Genomic DNA, 21,706 nt, shown 5'->3' with positions numbered 1-21,706 from the left:
GTCGAAACTGTTGTACATCGCGTTCGATAAGCGAGACGTGTACCACGTGTCAAGTGGGTCACAAATACAGAACGTTGTGACTAGATGAAATTACTTTCGTCCGGTAGTAACTGTGGGTTCTCTGATTGCTTTGGGAGTAGGTTCATCACTAGAACATATGAAATATTCCTTCACTTCTTTACATAAATTAATAAAGATTTACTTAACTCAGACACAGTTCTTTGCCATAGGATTACTTAATAATTTACAACTGCCATTACTATGGAGCGTCACTCGATGCACTTATTAACAAACTGTTTTCTCGAGGTACGAGGGCTGTTCGGAAAGTGAGGTTGTAGTGTCTCCTTTCCTCGGGGTTCTGCCGCGAAAATATAAAATAGAAAATCTGATTGGGTTTTGAATTTTGATGGAATAAGTTACGGATAAGACGGACTTCGTATTATTGATTGAGATAGTGCTGTAATTTGACCGTGCATGGCAGACCGGGTCGGAAACACTACAAAAAGCGACTGTACGGAAATAGCATCAGAAACTAATTGAAATTTACCTTATAATCTTGTTAGAAACGCAGTACTAATTACAATATAGTCTTCATGGCTGTCCTCCTAATTTCTCTTGTAGGACGACCCGTCTTTCACTTTTCTCCGTCTGTTGAAAACTTCTTCAAGTTTGCGCTGTCATGATCAATTTACAAATTTGGCGATAACCACCTCGAATCACTATTGGAACAACCTCGTTTTGTAATATAATTTTAATTTCCACCCAAAAGCACATTCAACACAGCGCCGAAAAATATACGTCTTTCGTATGAAGACAAGAGAGAGAGAGAGTTGTTAAAAAACAAACACCTACGCAAAAGTAAGAAAAAGAACAAAATTATTTATAAATGTCGGTCGCTGGCGCAGCGCTCTTCTGCGTGCGCGATCGTGAATTATATCTTTGTATTGGCGGAGGCGCGGTAGTCAAAGTACCATTAGAAGGTCCAGTCGGTCTCGAAATGGAAACTGCTGTGAAAATCAAAAATGTTTTAGCAGCAACAGCTAGCTACACCTTCCAACTACATAGGCACTGCTTCAACTTAGATATTTAGCGTTGTAGCAACTTCCCAATATCCTCGTCATAGAAGGCAGCCGCCTGTGCATTTCGCCATTTCTCTAAGCTTGTCCACAGTTCGTTGCCTATGCCAAAATGTTGTGTTCATAGCTCGTTTCATGCGAGCAGATATGAAAATGTGAGAGAGGCACATCCGGTCTGTATGGTGGGTGACCAAACACTTTCGATCAAAAACGCTGCAGGAGCGTCCTCACTGCCCTTGAAGTGTGCGGCCGAGAATTGTCATTAAGAAGGATACACATGACAATTATGTTATGTAGGTCGCATAACATCAGGCGAAATCTGTTGCAAGCACACATACTTGGCAGGAGTCCGCACCGATAGCTGAGTGGTCAGCGTGACGGATTGCCGTCCCACTGGCCCGGGTTCGATTCCCAGGTGGGTCGGGGATTTTCTCCGCTCAGGGACTGGGTGTTGTGCGGTCTTCGTCATCCTTTCATCCCCATCCGACGCGCAGGTCGCCCAATGTGGCGTCGAATGTAATAAGACCTGCACCAAGGCGGCCGGACCTGCCCCACAAGGGGCCTCCCGACCAATGACGCCAAACGCTCATATCCATTTCCATACTTGGCAGGAGACACTACTTGTCTAGGCATCTTCACACGCTCACCGTGCGCTCAGAACTGTAAAGAGCGATGTGACGCGATCGACAGACTTACAAGAGACATTGCCGAAGACATCTGTGCAAAGTTCCGTCAGGTTTTTCACTGTGGTTTCCTTTTCGCGACTGATCGGACCTTACTTTCTCAATAGCCCTCGTACAATGTTTGACGTTCGCAAAAGTAAAATTCATGAGAAACAGTAACTGTAATTATCCTACGAGATGACGTAGACTGCCGCTCGGAGTGGCCGCGCGGTTTCAGGCGTCATGTCACGGATTGCGTGGCCCCTCCCTCCGGAGGTCCGAGTCCTCCCTAGGGCATTGGTATGTCTGTTGTTCTTAGCATAAGTAGTGTGTAAGTCTAGGGACCGATGACCTAAGCAGTTTGGTCCCTTAGGAATTCACACATTTGAACATATTGACATAGACTGCTGTAGCTGAGGTCTCGAAGTGGGGTTGGGCTCTTGCGTGCTCGGTTCTATATTAACATCAGTGTCAGGAAGCTGCTATTGCTGAGAGGGGAGGCGTGGTGTTCAGGAGCGCCTTCCGTACATCAATGCGGATTGCAGCGAGCCCTCACTAACGACTTTTGTGTCACACCATAATCTCTGGACGGTACCACACAGAAGGAATGCGTCTCTTCTGTCTGCTCCAAGTCCGTAGAAGATCGGAGACCTCAGAGCTCGAATGCCCTCGTATTTATTGTTAACCTGTTTTTGATGTTGCTGAGCAAGAGTCATAGAATCATTTTTAAATGAACACACCGCCATTTGACTGTACTGATGTTTATTTAATTACGACCCAGCTTTCGACCTTTTACACCATTTTCAAGTCATAGAGTTTCAAATGGCTCTGAGCACTATGGGACTTAACTGCTGTGGTCATCAGTCCCCTAGCTCTTAGAACCACTTAAACCTAACTAACCTAAGGACATCACACACATCCATGCCCGAGGCAGGATTCGAACCTGCGACCGTAGCGGTCATACAGTTTGTCATTACGCATATACAGAGTGTTACAAAAAGGTACGGCCAGACTTTCAGGAAACATTCCTCACACACAAATAAAGAAAATATGTTATGTGGACATGTGTCCGGAAACGCTTAATTTCCATGTTAGAGCTCATTTTAGTTTCGTCAGTATGTACTGTACTTCCTCTATTCACCGCCAGTTGGCCCAATTGAAGGAAGGTAATGTTGACTTTGGTACTTGTGTTGACATGCGACTCATTGCTCTACAGTACTAGCATCAAGCACATCAGTACGTAGCATCAACAGGTTAGTGTTCATCACGAACGTGGTTTTGCAGTCAGTGCAATGTTTATAAATGCGGAGCTGGCAGATGCCCATTTGATGTATGGATTAGCACGGTGCAATAGCCGTGGTGCGGTACGTTTGTATCGAGACAGATTTCCAGAACGAAAGTGTCCCGACAGGTAGACGTTCGAAGCAATTGATCGGCGTCTTAGGGAGCACGGAACATTCCAGCCTATGACTTGCGACTGGGGAAGACCTAGAACGACGAGGACACCTGCAATGGACGAGGCAATTCTTCGTGCAGTTGACGATAACCCTAATGTCAGCGTCAGAGAAGTTGCTGCTGCACAAGGTAACGTTGACCACGTCACTGTATGGAGAGTGCTACGGGAGAACCAGTTGTTTCCGTACCATGTACAGCGTGTGCAGGCACTATCAGCAGCTGATTGGCCTCCACGGGTACTCATCTGCGAATGGTTCATCCAACAATGTGTCAATACTCATGTCAGTGCAAATGTTCTCTTTATGGATGAGGTTTCATTCCAACGTGATCAAATTGAAAATTAACACAATCAACATTTGTGCGCTGACGAGGATCCGCACGCAATTGTGCAATCACATCATCAACATAGATTTTCTGTGAACGTTTGGGCAGGCATTGTTGATGATGTCTTGATTGGGCCCCATGTTCTTCCATCTACGCTCAATGGAGCACGTTATCATGATTTCGTACGGGATACTCTACCTGTGCTGCTAGAACATGTGCCTTTACAAGTACGACACAACATGTGGTCCATGCACGATGGAGCTCCTGCACATTTCAGTCAAAGTGTTCGTACGCTTCTCAACAACAGATTCGGTGACCGATGGATTGGTAGAGGCGGACCAATTCCATGGCCTCCACGCTCTCCTGACCTCAACCCTCTTGACTTTCATTTATGGGGGCATTTGAAAGCTCTTGTCTATGCAACCCCGGTACCAAATGTAGAGACTCTTCGTGCTCGTATTGTGGACGGCTGTGATACAATACGCCATTCTCCAGAGCTGCATCAGCGCATCAGGGACCCATGCGACGGAGGGTGGATGCACATATCCTCGCTAACGGAGGACATTTTGAACATTTCCTGTAATAAAATGTTTGAAGTCACACTGGTACGTTCTGTTGCTGTGTGTTTCCATTCCATGATTAATGTGATTTGAAGAGAAGTAATAAAATGAGCTCTAACATGGAAAGTAAGCGTTTCCGGACACATGTCCACATAACATATTTTCGTTCTTTGTGTGTGAGGAATGTTTCCTAAAAGTTTGGCCGTACCTTTTTGTAACACCCTGTATAGCAATCCATCAAGCTCAAAACTGGTCATAAATTAAGAAAAATATTGGCTCCCCACTAAATGCCACGTGTGGCAGTTTTTTTTTTTTCCTTTTTTTAAGCAGCTCGCTAATGTTTGCTCGCAGGACTGGGCGTGGGCTTCGCGTGGTCGTCGACGTTCGTGTCGCTCAACTACTACTTCAGCAAGTACCGCGGGCAGGCGATCGGGCTGTCAATGGCGGGCACTGCGGTGGGCATGATGCTGATGCCGCAGGCGGTGCAGCTGCTGCTGGCCGAGTTCCAGTTCCGCGGGGCCGTGCTGGTGCTGGGCGGCATCGCGCTGCACTCGGTGGCCGGCGCCGCCCTGCTGCAGCCCGTGCGCTGGCACCTGCGGCCCGCCGCCCACCCGCCGCCCCTGGCGCTGCCGGCCGCCGCCGCCGCCGTCGACGTCGAGAAGGGCGCAGTGCCCACCGCCATCGTCGTGACCAGGGTCAGTGCAGAGCGCGCGCCAGCTTCCGCAGTTGGGGTCACAAATGAGAGCTGTCGAGTTTAGCCTCGCCCTGTCTACGTCACGCGTTCAACGACACTCAATGAGGGATCACTAGTGTACTGAGATCTCTGCTATGAACGCCATATCAGCAGGTGACTGTTCGAGCTAGTGGAGGCTCTGAAATGGTCTGGGGCGTGTACAGTGGAGTGATATGGGACCGCTGATACATCTAGATACGACTCAGGCAGGTGACACGTGCGTAAGCATCCTGTCTGATACCTGCATCCATTCATGTCCACTGTGCATCCCAACGGATTTGGACAATTCCAGCAGGGCAATGCTGGAAGGGTTTACTAGTGTACTGAGACATCTGCTGTGAACGCCATATCAGCAGGTGACTGTTCGAGCTAGTGGAGTCTCTGAAATGGTCTGGGACGTGTACAGTGGAGTGATATGGGACACCTGATACATGTAGATACGACTCAGACAGGTGACACGTGCGTAAGCATCCTGTCTGATACCTGAATCCGTTCATGTCCACTGTGCATCCCGGCGGATTTGGACAGTTCCAGCAGGGCAATGGTGGAAGGGTTCATCAGTGTACTGAGATCTCTGCTGTGAACGTCATATCAGCGGGTGACTCTTCAAGCTGGTGGAGGCTCTGTAATGGTCTGGGGCGTATGCAGTGGAGTGATATGGGACCGCTGATACGCACAGATACGACTCAAACAGGTGACACGTGCGTATGAATCATTTCTGATCACATGCATCCATTCACGTCCGCTGTGTATCCCAACGGATTTGGACAATTCCAGCAGGGCAATGCTGGAAGGGTTCACTAGTGTACTGAGATCTCTGCTGTGAATGTCGTATCAGCTGGAAGGGTTCACTAGTGTACTGAGATCTCTGCTGTGAACGTCATATCAGCAGGTGACTGTTCAAGCTGGTGGAGGCTCTGTAATGGTCTGGGGCGTATGCAGTGGAGTGATATGGGACCGCTGATACGTATAGATACGACTCAAACAGGTGACACGTGCGTATGAATCATTTCTGATCACATGCATCCATTCACGTCCGCTGTGTATCCCAACGGATTTGGACAATTCCAGCAGGGCAATGCTGGAAGGGTTCACTAGTGTACTGAGCTCTTTGCTGTGAACGTCATACATCATTGAGCAACACATAGTTCAACAGATATGACGTCATAAACAATGGGATGCATGAAAACGTCACGCGTGAAGTTCTAATAAATTTATTCTCTACTACTAAGACACTCCTACGGTCGAATCAACTTAAGGAAACGCCTGAACTTAGCAGGATTTTTGATAGCTTTCGACTCCTAGGCGCAGATGGCTGTAAGCGAAAACAATAGCCGTTTTTAGAGCTATCAAGAGCCATTACCATAGAGACGTCTATAAAATCACATTGTGGAGACTCGAAGCAGCTATACTCATACACTTGTACATTGTGCATATTTCGTTGTACGGCTGTTTCATAGCTTCAGAGGTATTTTCACGCATACCTGGAAATGATTTTTTTTCTATATTACACTACACACATAGCTGATCTTTTGTTTCCGTTTCTAATAGAAAATTTGCAAAATGAACACCCTGGTGATGCCGGCTTCCTCAGCAAGTAAGACAGTTCCAGCAGGGCAATGCTGGAAGGGTTCACTAGTGTACTGAGATCTCTGCTGTGAATGTCGTATCAGTTGGAAGGGTTCACTAGTGTACTGAGATCTCTGCTGTGAACGTCATATCAGCAGGGGACTGTTCAAGCTGGTGGAGGCTCTGTAATGGTCTGGGGCGTATGCAGTGGAGTGATACGGGACCCTTGTTACGTCTAGATACGACTCAGACAGGTGACACGTGTGAAAACATCCTATCTCATACCTGCATCCATTCACGTCCGCTGTGGATCCCAACGGATTTGGACAATTCCAGCAGGGCACTGCGACACTCCACACATCCAGAATTGCTACAGCGTGGCTCCAGAAACACTCTTCTGAGTATAAATACTTCCGCTAGCCACCAAACTCCCTAGAACTGAACATTATTGTGCATATCTGGGATGCCTTCCAACATGCTGTTCAAAAGAGATCACCACCCCGTCGTACTCTTACGTATTTATGGACAGCCCTGCAGGATTCATGCTGTCACTTCCCTGCAGCACTGCTTCAGACATTAGTCGCGTCCATGCCACGTCGTGTTGCGGCACTTCTGCGTGCTCGCGGGTGCCCTACACGATATTAGGCAGGTGTATCAGTTTCTTCGAATCTTCAGTGTAAAAATCTCCTCTTAAACCACCACACTGATTTCAACGAAGCTCGGTACACATACCCCTTACTGTCAGCTAACAATTGCTGTCGGTGTAAGAATCACCTATCTGTCACATTTCAGGTGATATGACACCATAAACAGGGAAATGAGTGAAAAACTGCCGCATTCTGCATAACTTTTAAATTCATTACTCTATTCGCAACACGTTTCGCAGATGCAGAATGTACTTACACAAATACATCATTGAGCAACACATAGTTAAACAGATATGACGTCATTAACAATGGGATGCACGAAAACGTCACGCGTGAAGTTCTAATAAATTTATTCTCTACTACTAAGACACTCCTACAGTCGAATCGGAAATACAGAAGCGTCCGATCTTACCCGTCGGCTTTGACCCATGACGTCACAAATATGGCGGAAACGACCATAAACGACAATTCCAATATGGCGGATATAAAAACATCGCATACGTATAAGATCGGAGGTTTCTGTTGACCCGTCGAATCAACTTAAGGAAATACCTGAACTTGGCAGCGCTTTTGATAGCTTACAACTCCGAGGTGCAGATGGCTGTAAGCGAAAACAATAGCCGTTTGTAGAGCTATCAAGAGCCATTACCATAGAGACGTCTATAAAATCGCATTGTGGAGACTCGAAGCAGCTGTACTTATACACTTGTATGTTATACATATTTCTTTGTACGACTGTTTCATAGCTTCAGAGGTATTTTCACGGATACCTGGAAATGATTTTTTTTCGATATTGCACTACACACATAGCTTATCTTTTGTTTCCGTTTCTAATAGAAAACTGGCAAAATGAACACCCTGGTGATGCCGGCTTTCTCAGCAAGTAAGTCATAATTATAAATCGTAATTAGATATCACTGTGTAACGAGCAACCGGAGACAAGGGTTCCTTACACCAAAATACTCAGAAAAAATCTCTCAACAACCTGTGAAAGTTTCTCAGTGGATCTGATATTCACACAGTAGACATCCAAACAAACGAGTCGGGACCAGTGTAATTCAAACTGATCGACTACTTATTAATCTGGTGCCAAACACTTAAGTATGACAGCAACTCTTAATTCAATGCGTGCAGGAAGCTACCTGAACTGTAACCGAGAATGACAGTACAGAATATGAAACGCAAAGACATGGAACATAAAAAACGCCGGAATAAACATCGCGCATCGAGAAAGCACAAGCACACGCGTGTGGAAAAGAAAACGGCGCTCCTGGCGGCAGGGTGCAGAACTCTTTGACAGCCGCGATTCAGCTGTTACAGCACGCGACGCTGCAACCTACACACACTACGCAGACACTTAAAACTCCTCCGCACTCGCGCGTAACAACTGTCGTGTCGGACGCTATAAAAGCGTTTCCGTATGAATTAAGACATCGCCAGGCATTTACACTACTGGCCATTAAAATTGCTACACTACGAAGATGACGTGCTACAGACGCGAAATTTAACCGACAGGAAGAAGATGCTGTGATATGCAAATGACCAGCTCTTCAGAGCATTCACACAAGGTTGGCGCCGGTGGCGACACCTACAACGTGCTCACATGAGCAGAGTTTCCAACCGATTTCTCATACACAAACAGCAGTTGACCGGCATTGTCTGGTGAAACGTTGTAGTGATGCCTCGTGTAAGGAGGAGAAATGCGTACCATCACGTTTCCGACTTTGATGAAGGTCGGATTGTAGCCTATCGCGATTGTGGTTTATCGTATCGCGACATTGCTGCTCGCGTTGGTCGTGATCCAATGACTGTTAGCAGAATATGGAATCGGTTGGTTCAGGAGGGTAATACGGAACGCTGTGCTGGATCCCAACGGCCTCGTATCTCTAGCAGTCGATATGACAGGCATCTTATCCGCATGGCTGTAACGGATTGTCCAGCCATGTCTCGATCAGTGAGTCAACAGATGGGGACGTTTGCAAGACAACAACCATCTGCACGAACAGTTCGACGACGTTTACAGCAGCATGGACTATCAACTTGGAGACCATGCCTGTGGTTACCCTTGACGCAGCATTACAGACAGGAGCGCCTGCGATGGTGTACTCAACGACGAACCAGGGTGCACGAATGGCAAAATGTGATTTTTTCCGATGAATTAAGGTGTTGTTTACATCATCATGATGGTCACATCCGTGTTTGGCGACATCGCGGTGAACGCACATTGGAAGCGTGTATTCGTCATCGCCATACTGGCGTATCACCCGGCGTGACGGAATGGGGTGCCATTGGTTACACGTCTCGATCACCTCTTGCTCGCATTGACGGCACTTTGAACAGTGGACGTTACATTTCAGATGTGTTACGACCCGTGGCTGTACCCTTCATTCGATCCCTGCGAAACCCTACATTTCAGCATGATAATGCACGACCGCATGTTGCCGGTCCTGTACGGGCCTTTCTGGATACAGAAAATGTTCGACTGCTGCGCTGGCCAGCACATTCTCCAGATCTCTCACCAACTAAAAACGTCTGGTCAAAGGTGGCCGAGCAATTGGCTCGCCACAATACATCAGTCACTACTCTTGATGAACTGTGGTATCGTGTTGAAGCTGCATGGGCAGCTGTACCTGTACACGCCATCCAAGCTCTGTTTGACTCAATGCCCAGGCGTATCAAGGCCGTTATTACGGCCAGAGGTGGTTGTTCTGGGGACTGATTTCTCAGGATCTATGCACCCAAATTGCGTGAAAATGTAGTCACATGTCAATTCTAGTATAATATATTTGTCCAATGAATACCCGTTTATCATCTGCATTTCTTCTTGGTGTAACAATTTTAATGGCCAGTAGTGTAGCTTAGTGCAAGAACCAGCAGCATTTGTTTAGTGGATCCAGAAGGCGCGCTGCCCTTGACCTTGCCGAACAGTGCCAGTCAGACATTTTAAGACAGGGAAACGGAATGCAGTGCAGCCAGCTGCAGCGAAAAGGCGAGCTGGTCGATTCCGTGGCGACGTAGCTCGCTGGTACCGGCGTGCAGCCGCTTTGTGTGTGCCTCCACGTGGCGGGCATTCCGTGCTGTCTCAAAAGTGCGCCGCTACTGCTGCTATACTTGGACCGTGGGAACTTGTTCCAGTCCGTACCGAGGGAGTGGTGAGGTACGCCCCTGCTAAGGGCGCAGGCACACGGGAGGTGCAAAAACTGACAGGGTAAAATAACAAAGAAACTTCTAACTGGGATAACTCCCCATCGCACCACCCTCAGATCTAGTCAGATCTAGTGGTAAAATTACCCAGTGGATATCCCGTCAAAAACTGAACACAGATCAAGCATGAAAACAAGAAGAAGGTGTACTGAACTCTGAAAGAACAAGCGAAACAGAAGCAGTAAACGGCCCAAGCTTAAGATGTGCATCATCGAGGGACTTGCAAGAACCGAGGCGTCATGCTTGTGTGGTCACGGTGTTGGACTGCAAAGCGGAAGATCTATGTTCAAACCTCCCCCATGCCCCATTTATTTTTTCACAAATTTATGAACTTTCTGTCCGGTCATTGAGGTGTCCGTTCCCCTTCTATAGTCTCGGCAACTGTCGTACTATGCACTGGTTATAGAATGTGAGTCACGTGGTAAGAATATAGTACCGTCGCGAGTAAACGTGATGAATAGTGAGAGCAGTCGAGGAGTCTCATAGAACTCTCACAGAAATGAAAACAAAAAATAAACAAGTGTGAACTACGTTACAACGAAGGAATGCAAGAGTCTAAGCTCCCAAAACGGAACGCAAGAGTCATAACGTGTGGTACCTGTGTAGAACAAGTAGGAGCTACGTACGTCTGGAGGTCCCCACCTTACACCTCGTTGTTGCAAACGGACGTTACACCACGACACAGACACAATTTTGAATATAGCGAGCAGACACGTCACTAACCAGACAGAGAGTTCGTAATTTTGTGAAAAACAGTGAGGAATGACGCAGGTCTGAACCCTGATCTCCCCCAACACAGTCCAACACCGTGACCACTTAACCAAGACGCCATTCCATTTCAGTTTCATTCGATATTGCACCTCTTTTAAGTTGGAGCGTTCGCTGTTTCCATTTTTCTTCTTTTTTCCCGCAGTTTAGTACACGTTCTTCCTGTTTTCATGCTTGATCTGTTTTCAGTTATTCGGGGTATTTCTGTTTTCATGCTTCAACTGTGTTCACTTTTTGATGGGCTATCCAATGGACCATCTTATCTGTACCACTAAACCTGAGGAGGGTGCGATGTGGAGTTTCCCTCGTAGCTACATCATATATGAATACCTACTCGGCCATTCGAAGATCACCGTCTTGTTCCACTTAAAAATAAAAAAAAAGGTGCCTCTAACAAGCTTTCTGGAAGCCTTCATGTAAATATGTATGTTCTGTGGCCGTTTCCTGATTCGAGACGTAGATCAAGTTTCAATGAACATATTTAAAAAATTACATTACGCAACCTTTTTTGTAAATGTTTCAACCTAAACCAGATGCTTTCTTTAACTGCCTAATCATTATGGACGAGGGTTGGGAACAGAGTGGAATTGTGTGAATCCACATCACTAATGTGAGCAGAGACCCAACAATCGTCGGGCACTTATAGGTTGAATATTTTTTTTGTTCATAAGGACATACCTTTCACAGCAGCACACTACCGAAATCTCCTGAGTAGATTACGAGAGGATGTCAAGACGAAGCGTCGCGGAAAATTTGCAAGGGGTTGTCTTTGCTCCACTAACCCGTCCCCGTTTCAAATCCAATCACGTCCTTAAGCGTTGTCCTAACTTGGAAATCCCCACCCCAGGATAATATTTGAAATGTACCCCACGTTGCTACAAGTGCAAGTCCAAATCAGCTCACACAAAATAGAAACGACTGTCCCCATGTGCTTCCTAATAACTCCCTCCGTTCTACCCCACTACAGAAGACACTATCCGTTTCACTACAACTGTTCGCAAAATATCCCGCCAACTCAAATGGCTAAGTCACACTGACCACTCGTTGTGCGGTTTACCTGAATGTCACCACCACATACTCCCAAATCGAGTCCCATTCCACTTTCCCCCAATATACCCTCGTAGAGGGCGACAATTATTGAAATATACGAAATAAAATCGTCATAACTTTTGAAAGGTTTGCGTTAGCAGGTTCAAACTGCACGGTTGGCCGCGGGGCATGATGGGAATTAGTATGCGCATGCATGGTTTGACCTAGTAGTGAAGCCCACTTTCATTTGGATGGGTCCGTCAATAAGCAAAATTGGCGCATTTGGGGGACTGAGAATCGGAATGTCGCGATCGATAAGTCTCTTCACCCTCGACGAGTGACTGTGTGGTATGCAATTTCCAGTCACGGAATAATCGGTGCGATATTACTTTATGGCACGGTGACTACTGAACGGTACATGAAGGTCTTAAGGGCCAATTTCGTTCCCATTATCCAAAGTCACCCTGATTTCGACAAGATGTGGTTCATGCAAGACGGAGCTCGACGTCATGGAAGCAGAAGTGTTGATGTCCTGGAGGAAAACTTTGGGTAGCGCATTCCGGGTACAAAGAGGCCACTGGTATGAGCCTCGTTGGTCACCAGATTCTCCAGATCTGAACAAATGCGACTCCTTTGTGTGGGGCTATATTAAAGACAAGGTGTACAGCAATAACCCCAAGACCCTTGCTGAGCTGAAAACAGCCATTCAGGAAATCATCGACAGTATCGATGTCCCGACACTACGGCGGGTCAATGATGGCAGGCATATAACATGTCATAACCTAAATCCGAATATATGTAGTGACGTTTACATGTTGAATAAAGTGTGTGCACGCCGTAATTTACAACTAATTTACGTTTTTTTTTTCATATACACTCCTGGAAATGGAAAAAAGAACACATTGACACCGGTGTGTCAGACCCACCATACTTGCTCCAGACACTGCGAGAGGGCTGTACAAGCAATGATCACACGCACGGCACAGCGGACACACCAGGAACCGCGGTGTTGGCCGTCGAATGACGCTAGCTGCGCAGCATTTGTGCACCGCCGCCGTCAGTGTCAGCCAGTTTGCCGTGGCATACGGAGCTCCATCGCAGTCTTTAACACTGGTAGCATGCCGCGACAGCGTGGACGTGAACCGTATGTGCAGTTGACGGACTTTGAGCGAGGGGGTATAGTGGGCATGCGGGAGGCCGGGTGGACGTACCGCCGAATTGCTCAACACGTGGGGCGTGAGGTCTCCACAGTACATCGATGTTGTCGCCAGTGGTCGGCGGAAGGTGCACGTGCCCGTCGACCTGGGACCGGACCGCAGCGACGCACGGATGCACGCCAAGACCGTAGGATCCTACGCAGTGCCGTAGGGGACCGCACCGCCACTTCCCAGCAAATTAGGGACACTGTTGCTCCTGGGGTATCGGCGAGGACCATTCGCAACCGTCTCCATGAAGCTGGGCTACGGTCCCACACACCGTTAGGCCGTCTTCCGCTCACGCCCCAACATCGTGCAGCCCGCCTCCAGTGGTGTCGCGACAGGCGTGAATGGAGGGACGAATGGAGACGTGTCGTCTTCAGCGATGAGAGTCGCTTCTGCCATGGTGCCAATGATGGTCGTCTGCGTGTTTGGCGCCGAGCAGGTGAGCGCCACAATCAGGACTGCATACGACCGAGGCACACAGGGCCAACACCCGGCATCATGGTGTGGGGAGCGATCTCCTACACCGGCCGTACACCACTGGTGATCGTCGAGGGGACACTGAATAGTGCACGGTACATCCAAACCGTCATCGAATCCATCGTTCTACCATTCCTAGACCGGCAAGGGAACTTGCTGTTCCAACAGGACAATGCACGTCCGCATGTATCCCGTGCCACCCAACGTGCTCTAGAAGGTGTAAGTCAACTACCCTGGCCAGCAAGATCTCCGGATCTGTCCCCCATTGAGCATGTTTGGGACTGGATGAAGCGTCGTCTCACGCGGTCTGCACGTCCAGCACGAACGCTGGTCCAACTGAGGCGCCAGGTGGAAATGGCATGGCAAGCCGTTCCACAGGACTACATCCAGCATCTCTACGATCGTCTCCATGGGAGAATAGCAACCTGCATTGCTGCGAAAGGTGGATATACACTGTACTAGTGCCGACATTGTGCATGCTCTGTTGCCTGTGTCTATGTGCCTGTGGTTATGTCAGTGTGATCATGTGATGTATCTGACCCCAGGAATGTGTCAATAAAGTTTCCCCTTCCTGGGACAATGAATTCACGGTGTTCTTATATCAATTTCCAGGAGTGTAGTTCAATAACTGTTACTCTGAATGATCCAGCTCCTGCAATAACATGTACAGCGTATCTAGCTGTAGCCTACTGCAAACAGGTCCCCATAATAAACATAATACTATCCTGTCCACTTACCCCAGCCCTCTGAACGAAAGGCCGGCTGGAGTGGCCGAGCGGTTCTAGACGCTACAGTCTGGAACCGCGCGACCGCTACGGTCGCAGGTTCGAATCCTGCCTCGGGCATGGATGTGTGTGATGTCCTTAGGTTAGTTAAGTTTAAGTAGTTCTAAGTTCTAGGGGACTGATGACCTCAGAAGTTAAGTCCCATAGTGCTCAGAGCCATTTGAACCATCTGAACGAAAGTTGAAAAATTTCCAATTTTCCTTGCCTTCTGCAGCTCAATCACACTATCGCTTTAGCGTGCTATTTGTTTATAACCTGACGTGAATGATGAAGAGTGGCTCTATAGCTTGTTAAAAAGAATCTATCACCTTGTTGCGTCCTGACATAGATGGGAGAGGGAGAAAATGTGTTACTGGTCAGCCAGCGCTCCCGAGTGGTACAGAGCAGAAGGCAGAAGGACAATTCACAGAGAAGACATTTGATTGTTTTCTTCTATCTGAGCCAACACTGGAACAGGCATTTACTAGAAATGCAGGTGGTGAGTCTTGGTAGGGAACTCGTTGTGGAGACTCTTGGACAAACAGTGTTTTGAAATAGTTGTTTATTCCAGACAGGACTAACTAATTCACTGGAGGCTAGTTCCAGGGTTAGAAAAAGCATGAATAACACTGTTACAACAGAAGCCAGTGCAGAAGTCCCAGGAGTGGATGCTAACCACAGTAGCAAACACTAGCAGCATCTCATGGCAACAACTTAGTTGCAAAACAAAACATACTGACTGTGACATTGTTCACTGAGGCACTCCAAGTGAGAGAGCAGACTTACACGGAGATGGACCGAGGCTGGAGTCGATGGACGCGCATTCGGCGCCCAGATCGTCTGACTGAGAACTCCGCCAAAATGCGGATTCTAGGGCTTTTAAAGAGTCGGGTGGGGGCTCTGTTTTTTCCACTTAAAGTCACCCAGCCAATCCTGCAGGTCTCTTGCAGGCGCCTGCCAATCACGGTTTAGTTAGGTCCCCTCTACTGCTCCTAAGGCGGGGATGTTAATGCAGTTGCACTAAGTCCGTATTTGGTATGAACATTGTTCAGCTGAAAGCTAAACGTATCTGCTCTCCCAAATAAGGCTTGCAATATTATTGTTATACGTCATTTAGCCCCGCCCCTCGGGCTCCCCGGAGTAGGGACTGCTAGGTCAACAGTTTTCTTTGGCGTTTTCGCTCTCTTTCTAACCCTTGTAAGCCTGCTGACGTTGCTGTTCTCGCGGCTGGTATCAAGCTGGCTTTATACGCTAGTACGTGCCTGTTGGTTACAAAGTTCTACGGTGGCAACCTACCACAGCGTCTAGACGACATATGAAGTTACACGTTAATTCCTTGAAGAGTAACTAGCGCCCTGGGACCGCGTCTTGGGGCGTCTGCATTTTCGCGAGGCTCTCTCCTTACGGTTTACTTCATGTAACGATATCTCTCCTAGTTTCGTCTGCCCTCAGCAACGTCTCTGCTTCCGCGCCTTGGAGCGCCTGTCCTCCTTTCTCACAGCTTCAAGATAACACTACTGTAGCAAGGAATAATCAGTATATTACAACCTGAGGATGCGTCTTCAATTGACTTTACAGTCAGTGCCGATGATTTCAATCGAAATCACGCGTTCTCGATACTAGCCCCAGCTTCAAACTGTCGCAACAGTTCTAAAAGAGTTTCTTTCAGCAGAAACGTTTTTGTGCGCCTGAAAGCGCAGCAGACAGCCTTAAATTCAGTTGTCGTGTAAATCGGGCAACAAGCAGCGGCCAGCGGCGACAAGTAACGAACGACGTACTGGAAATCCCAGGAAATCGATACTCCCCGCTGCAGGCGCCCCAGGCCTCTCCGTGAGGTCCTCGGTTCGCAGCCAATCGACGAGCTGTGGAAAATACCCTGCGCTTGCACCAACAAATAACCGAACATTAGGTCTGTGTAAACATTGATGCGAGGACGGCGGAATCAGTGAAGAGAAGATACTTACTCGTTAATTGACACCAGCATGCAATAAATTCAGATCCATCCCGTAAGTAACATCGTTACTATTCGTTTTTATTCTGTCTCAGAACATCTCTGAGGCGCTTTTTCTTTTCGTGCGACAGTCGAGTTGTTGAATTTTTGAGGTTGTTCATGGCCGTTGCCATAGAGGACAAGTGCTGATAGGTATAACAGTTGCAAAATACTGGCACGAATCTTTTACAGTTGAGCGAAACGGTAGACAGAAACTAGCCCTACGTAACATCAGTTTGCGTTCTGCTGAGATGTAGGAACGCGCGATAGAATACTGATCCTACAACTTATCTTAGAAGATGGAATGCACAAAGGAAAACCTACGTTCATATAATTTGTAGATTTAGAGAAGGCTTTTGACTATGCTGACTGCAATAACTTGTTTAGAATTATGAAGGTAGCAGGGATAAAATATACGGAGGAAAAGGTTATATACAAATTGTACAAAACCAGACTACAGTCGTAAGAGCCGTTGGATATGAAAGGGAAGCAGTAGCTGAGAAGATAGTGAGACAAGACTGTAGTATGTCCCTGACGTTATTCAGCCTTTGCTATGGGCAAGGAGACATTTAAATTTTACGGAGAAGAAATAAAACTTGCATTGATGAGAAATTGAATTGGAAGAAACACATTGATGATCTGCTGAAACGGTTAGGTTCAGCTACTTATGCTATTAGGGTTATTGCAAATTTTGGTGATAATCATATCAGTAAATTAGCCTACTATGCCTATTTTCATTCACTGATTTCATACGGCATCATATTTTGGGGCAATTCGCCATTAAGAGAGAAAGTACTCATTGCACAAAAGCATGTAATCAGAATAACAGCTGGAGCCCACCCAAGATCACCTTGCAGACATTTATTTAAGGAACTCAGGATATTCACAGTACCTTCGCAATACATATATTCACTAATGAAATTTGTCATTAATAATCCATCCCAATTCAAAAATAACAGCGAACTGCATAGCTACAGCACTAGAAGAAAGGATGATATTCACGATTCTGAATTAAATCTCGCTTTGGTACAGAAAGCGGTAAATTATGCTGCCACAAAAATCTTTGGTCATGTGCCAAATAGTATTAAAAGTCTGACAGACAGCCAACCATAATTTAAAAGCAAATTAAAAGAATTTCTGAATGAGAACTCCTTCTACTCAATAGATGAATTCTTAGATACGAAGTAGTAACTGTAAAAAAAATTAATTAATTAATTTGTGTAAATAAAATTTATGTTAAAGTAACACGTTCCACATCACTACGAAATGTCGTATTCATGATCTATGGAACAAGGATTAATGTATCTATGTATGAGATTTAAGGAGTGTATTGTAAGTTGGTCAGAGACGGCAGAGGACTTCGCAGTTTATTTGAACGAAATGAATAGTGTCTAGAATATAAGTTAAAGTTGAACATCAACAGGATTAATTTATCTATGTATGAGATTTAAGGAGTGTATTGTAAGTTGGTCAGAGACGGCAGAGGACTTCGCAGTTTAGTTGAACGGAATGAATAGTGTCTAGAATATAAGTTAAAGTTGAACATCAACAGCCGGCCGGAGTGGCCGAGTGGTTCTAGGCGCTACAGTCTGGAACCGCGCGACCGCTACGGTCGCAGGTTCGAATCCTGCCTCGGGCATGGATGTGTGTGATGTCCTTAGGTCAGTTAGGTTTAAGTAGTTCTAAGTTCCAGGGGACTAATGACCGCAGAAGTTAAGTCCCATAGTGCTCAGAGCCATTTGAACCATTTTTTTGAACATCAACAAACTTAAAACAAAGGTAATGGTATGTAACTGAATTATGAAGTTGATATTGAACGAATTACATTCGGAAGTGAGACACTTAAAGTAATAGACAAGTTTTGCATTTGAGGAAAAATAACTGACGACGGCCAAAGTAGAGAGGATATAAAATGCAGACATGTAAGAGCGAGAAGAGTTCTTCCGAAAAATGGAGGTATTCTAACAGCTAGTATAAAGTTAAGCATTAGAAGGTATTTTCCGAAGTATTTACCTGGAGTGCAGTGTTATATGGAAGTGAAACTTGGACGATAAACAGTTCTGACAAGAGAACAGCAGATTTTGTAACATCGTGCTACAGATGAATGCTGAAGACTAGATGGGTAGCTCGGATAATATTGAAGAACTACTCACTGTAATGGTTAAGAAAATAAATTTACAGCACAACTTCAATAAAAGAAGTAATTGGTTGATAGGACACAGGGTAAAGGATCGTCAATTTGGTAATAACGGGAACTGTTGTAGATAAAACTTGTAGAATGAAACCAGGGCTTGACTAGAGTGATCAGGTCGTAACGGATGTAGGATGCAGTGATTGTCAAGGCATGAGGAGAATTGCACAGGATAGGCTAGCGTGAAGAGCGGCATCAAACCATAGAACTGAAGACCACAACAACAACAACGCTAACTTAACTGCTACTAGTGAAACGAACCACACCGTGTCTTTTTTTTTAAAAAAAATAGGTTATTGACGGTCATAATTACATATAATTTCAACGAGGCATTAGCGGTAACGATAGCGAGCAGTAGATCATTCACAAGCACATTGAAAGGACCACGTGTCACAGGCCCTTCTTACACTGTCACGTCACATTGCTTGACACAACACGTGAAACAATAGAGATCACGGAGAAATTTTATGATAGAATTAATGTATGTGTTCTACATCTACATCTGTACTCTGCAACCCATCGTGAGGTGCATGGCAGAGGCTACGTCCCATTGTACCAGTTACTAGGGTTTCTTCCTGTTCCACTCACGTATGGAGCGCGGGAAGAATGATTGAATGACTTTGTGTGTGCTGTAATTATTCTAATTTTATCCTCACGTCCCCTATGCGACGTGTAGTATGTTCCTAGAATAATCATTTAAAGGCTGTTCTTGAAACTTTACTAATAGACTTTCTCGGGACAGTTCCGTGAGAGTCTTCCAGTTCAGTTTCTTCAGTACCTTTATAACAGTCTCCCACGGATTAAACAACCTTGTGACCATCCTTCTCTGTACATGTTCAATACCCCTGTTAGTCCTATCTGGACGGGTCCCACACACTTGAGCAATGTTCTAGAACCGGTCGCACAAGTAATTTGTAATCAATCTACTTTGTAGACTGATTGCACTTCCCCAGTATTCTACCAATAAAACGAAGTCTACCACCTGCTTTAGCCATGACTTAAACTATGTGATTATTCCATTTCATATTCCTTCAAAGTGTTACACCCAGGTATTTGTGTGGGTTGGCCGATTCTAACAGTGACTCAGTGACATTATAGTCATAGGATACTACGTTTCCTCGTTTTGTGAAGTGCAAAATTTTACATTTCTTAACATATAAAGCAAGTTGCCAATCTCAGCACCATGTTGAAACCTTGTCAATACCTGACTGAATATTTATGCAGCTTCTTGCAGATACTAATTCATTATAGATAGCTACGTCATCTACAAAAAGGCTGATTTTACTATCAATATTGTCTGCGAGGTCATTAATATACAAATGTGATCATTCCATTTCATATTCCTGCAAAGTGTTACACCCAGGTATTTGTGTGGGTTGGCCGATTCCAACAGTGACTCAGTGAAATTATAGTCATAGGATACTACGTTTCCTCGTTTTGTGAAGTGCAAAATTTTACTTTTCTTAACATATAAAGCAAGTTGCCAATCTCAACACCATGTTGAAACCTTGTCAATACCTGACTGAATATTTATGCAGCTTCTTGCGGATAGTAATTCATTGTAGATAACTACGTCATCTGCAAAAAGGCTGATTTTACTATATTGTCTGCGAGGTCATTAATATACAATATGGGCAGTAATGGTCCCAACACACTTCCCTGGAGCACACCGAAGTCTACATCTGAGGATGACTCTCCATCCAAGATAACATGCTGTGTCCACTCTACCAAAAAGTCCTCAGTCGAGTCACAGATTTCCCTTGATACGCCATGATCGTGCTCTTCACAGTAAGCGTTGGTGCGGTACTGAGTCAAATGCTTTTCGGAAATCAAGGAATACTGCATCTATCTGGTTGCCTTGATCCAAAGGTTTCACATATGTCATGTGAGAAAAGTGCGAGTTGTGTTTCAAATGATCGATGTTTTCGAAGTCCATGCTGGTTGGCATTAGGAAGGTCAAGGTACCTCATTTTGTTTGAGCTCAGAATATGTTCTAAGATTGTGCTACAAATAGACGTCAAGGATACTGGGCGGTAGTTTTGCGGATCACTTCTGCTACCCTACTTGTAAATGGGTGTGACTTTGCCTTTTTTCAAGGACTGGGCACCGTTTCTTGTTCGAGGGATCTACAATAGATTACATTTAGAAGAGGGGCTAACTTAGCCGCCAATTCAGTACTGAAACTGACAGGGATTCCATCTTGGTCTGGAGTTTTGTTCTATTTTAACGATTTCAACAGTTTTTCAACACCACTGGCACTGATACTTGTTTCATTCAGATTTTCAGTGGTACGAGAATTAAATTTGTGTGTTCGATTGGGACTATGAAAATTGTGTACCTTGTGGGTCACTAATTTACAATTTGTTCAATACGAGGCTATTTCACTCTGCTGTTACCATTCTTATCAATAACTGAATTGTTCGCCAACATAGCTGACTGGTCAGCGCGGCAGATTGCCATGAGAGCAGCCCGGGTTCGATTCTCGGTCACGTTGGAGATTTTCCCCAGTTGTTGACTGGGAGTTGAGTTGTCATCATCGTATCATCTCCATCGGCACGCAAGTGGCCGAAGAGGCGTCAACTAAAAGCATTTCTCCAGTCAACCGGTCTACCCGACGGGAGGAATGCCCCCCCCCCCCCCCCACACACACACACACAGTAACTGAATTCTCCACTGAGTCTCTTCTTACATCTTCTAAACATTCTGCGTGGTGTCTGTTTGTTCTATATCGTGTCCCCCTACCACTTTCGCGCAACGACGCTCTGAGGGTGTTTTTTAGGGAATTGAATAGTTTGAACCTGGGACCTGTTGCTGGTAAGGAGACGCCAGACCACACATGACATATAGAATTCAGAAGAGTTCAGTGAGACTAGCGATGATATAACCAAATACTTAATAATTTCAGCGTCAGCTCCACTGCACTCCCTGTAAAAGAATCTTAACACTAACTAAATTTAGTGGAAGGGGTTCAGGGCTTTCCTATTTTTAGTTAGCTGGTAAAATAACGTCGAAAAAGCAGTTAAGTTTACCATTGGAAATTTTATTCTACTCACAA

General features: G+C 45.8%; 1 protein-coding gene across 1 annotated transcript in view; it reads left to right on the top strand.

Annotated features, from left to right (window-relative positions):
* Positions 1-21,706, top strand: part of LOC126473593 (uncharacterized) — a 608,171-nt gene that overhangs the window by 535,219 nt on the left and 51,246 nt on the right. Inside the window, exon 5 of the mRNA XM_050100740.1 lies at positions 4,429-4,772. Within this exon, the coding sequence (XP_049956697.1) occupies positions 4,429-4,772 (344 nt within the window). The remainder of the gene's footprint in view (positions 1-4,428; positions 4,773-21,706) is intronic.

The sequence above is a fragment of the Schistocerca serialis genome, chromosome 4 (genome assembly GCF_023864345.2).
Source record: "Schistocerca serialis cubense isolate TAMUIC-IGC-003099 chromosome 4, iqSchSeri2.2, whole genome shotgun sequence".
Classification (NCBI taxonomy): Eukaryota; Metazoa; Arthropoda; class Insecta; order Orthoptera; family Acrididae; genus Schistocerca; species Schistocerca serialis.
Note: the sequence above shows the minus strand (reverse complement) of the source record. Positions and strands in the feature narration are given on the sequence as shown.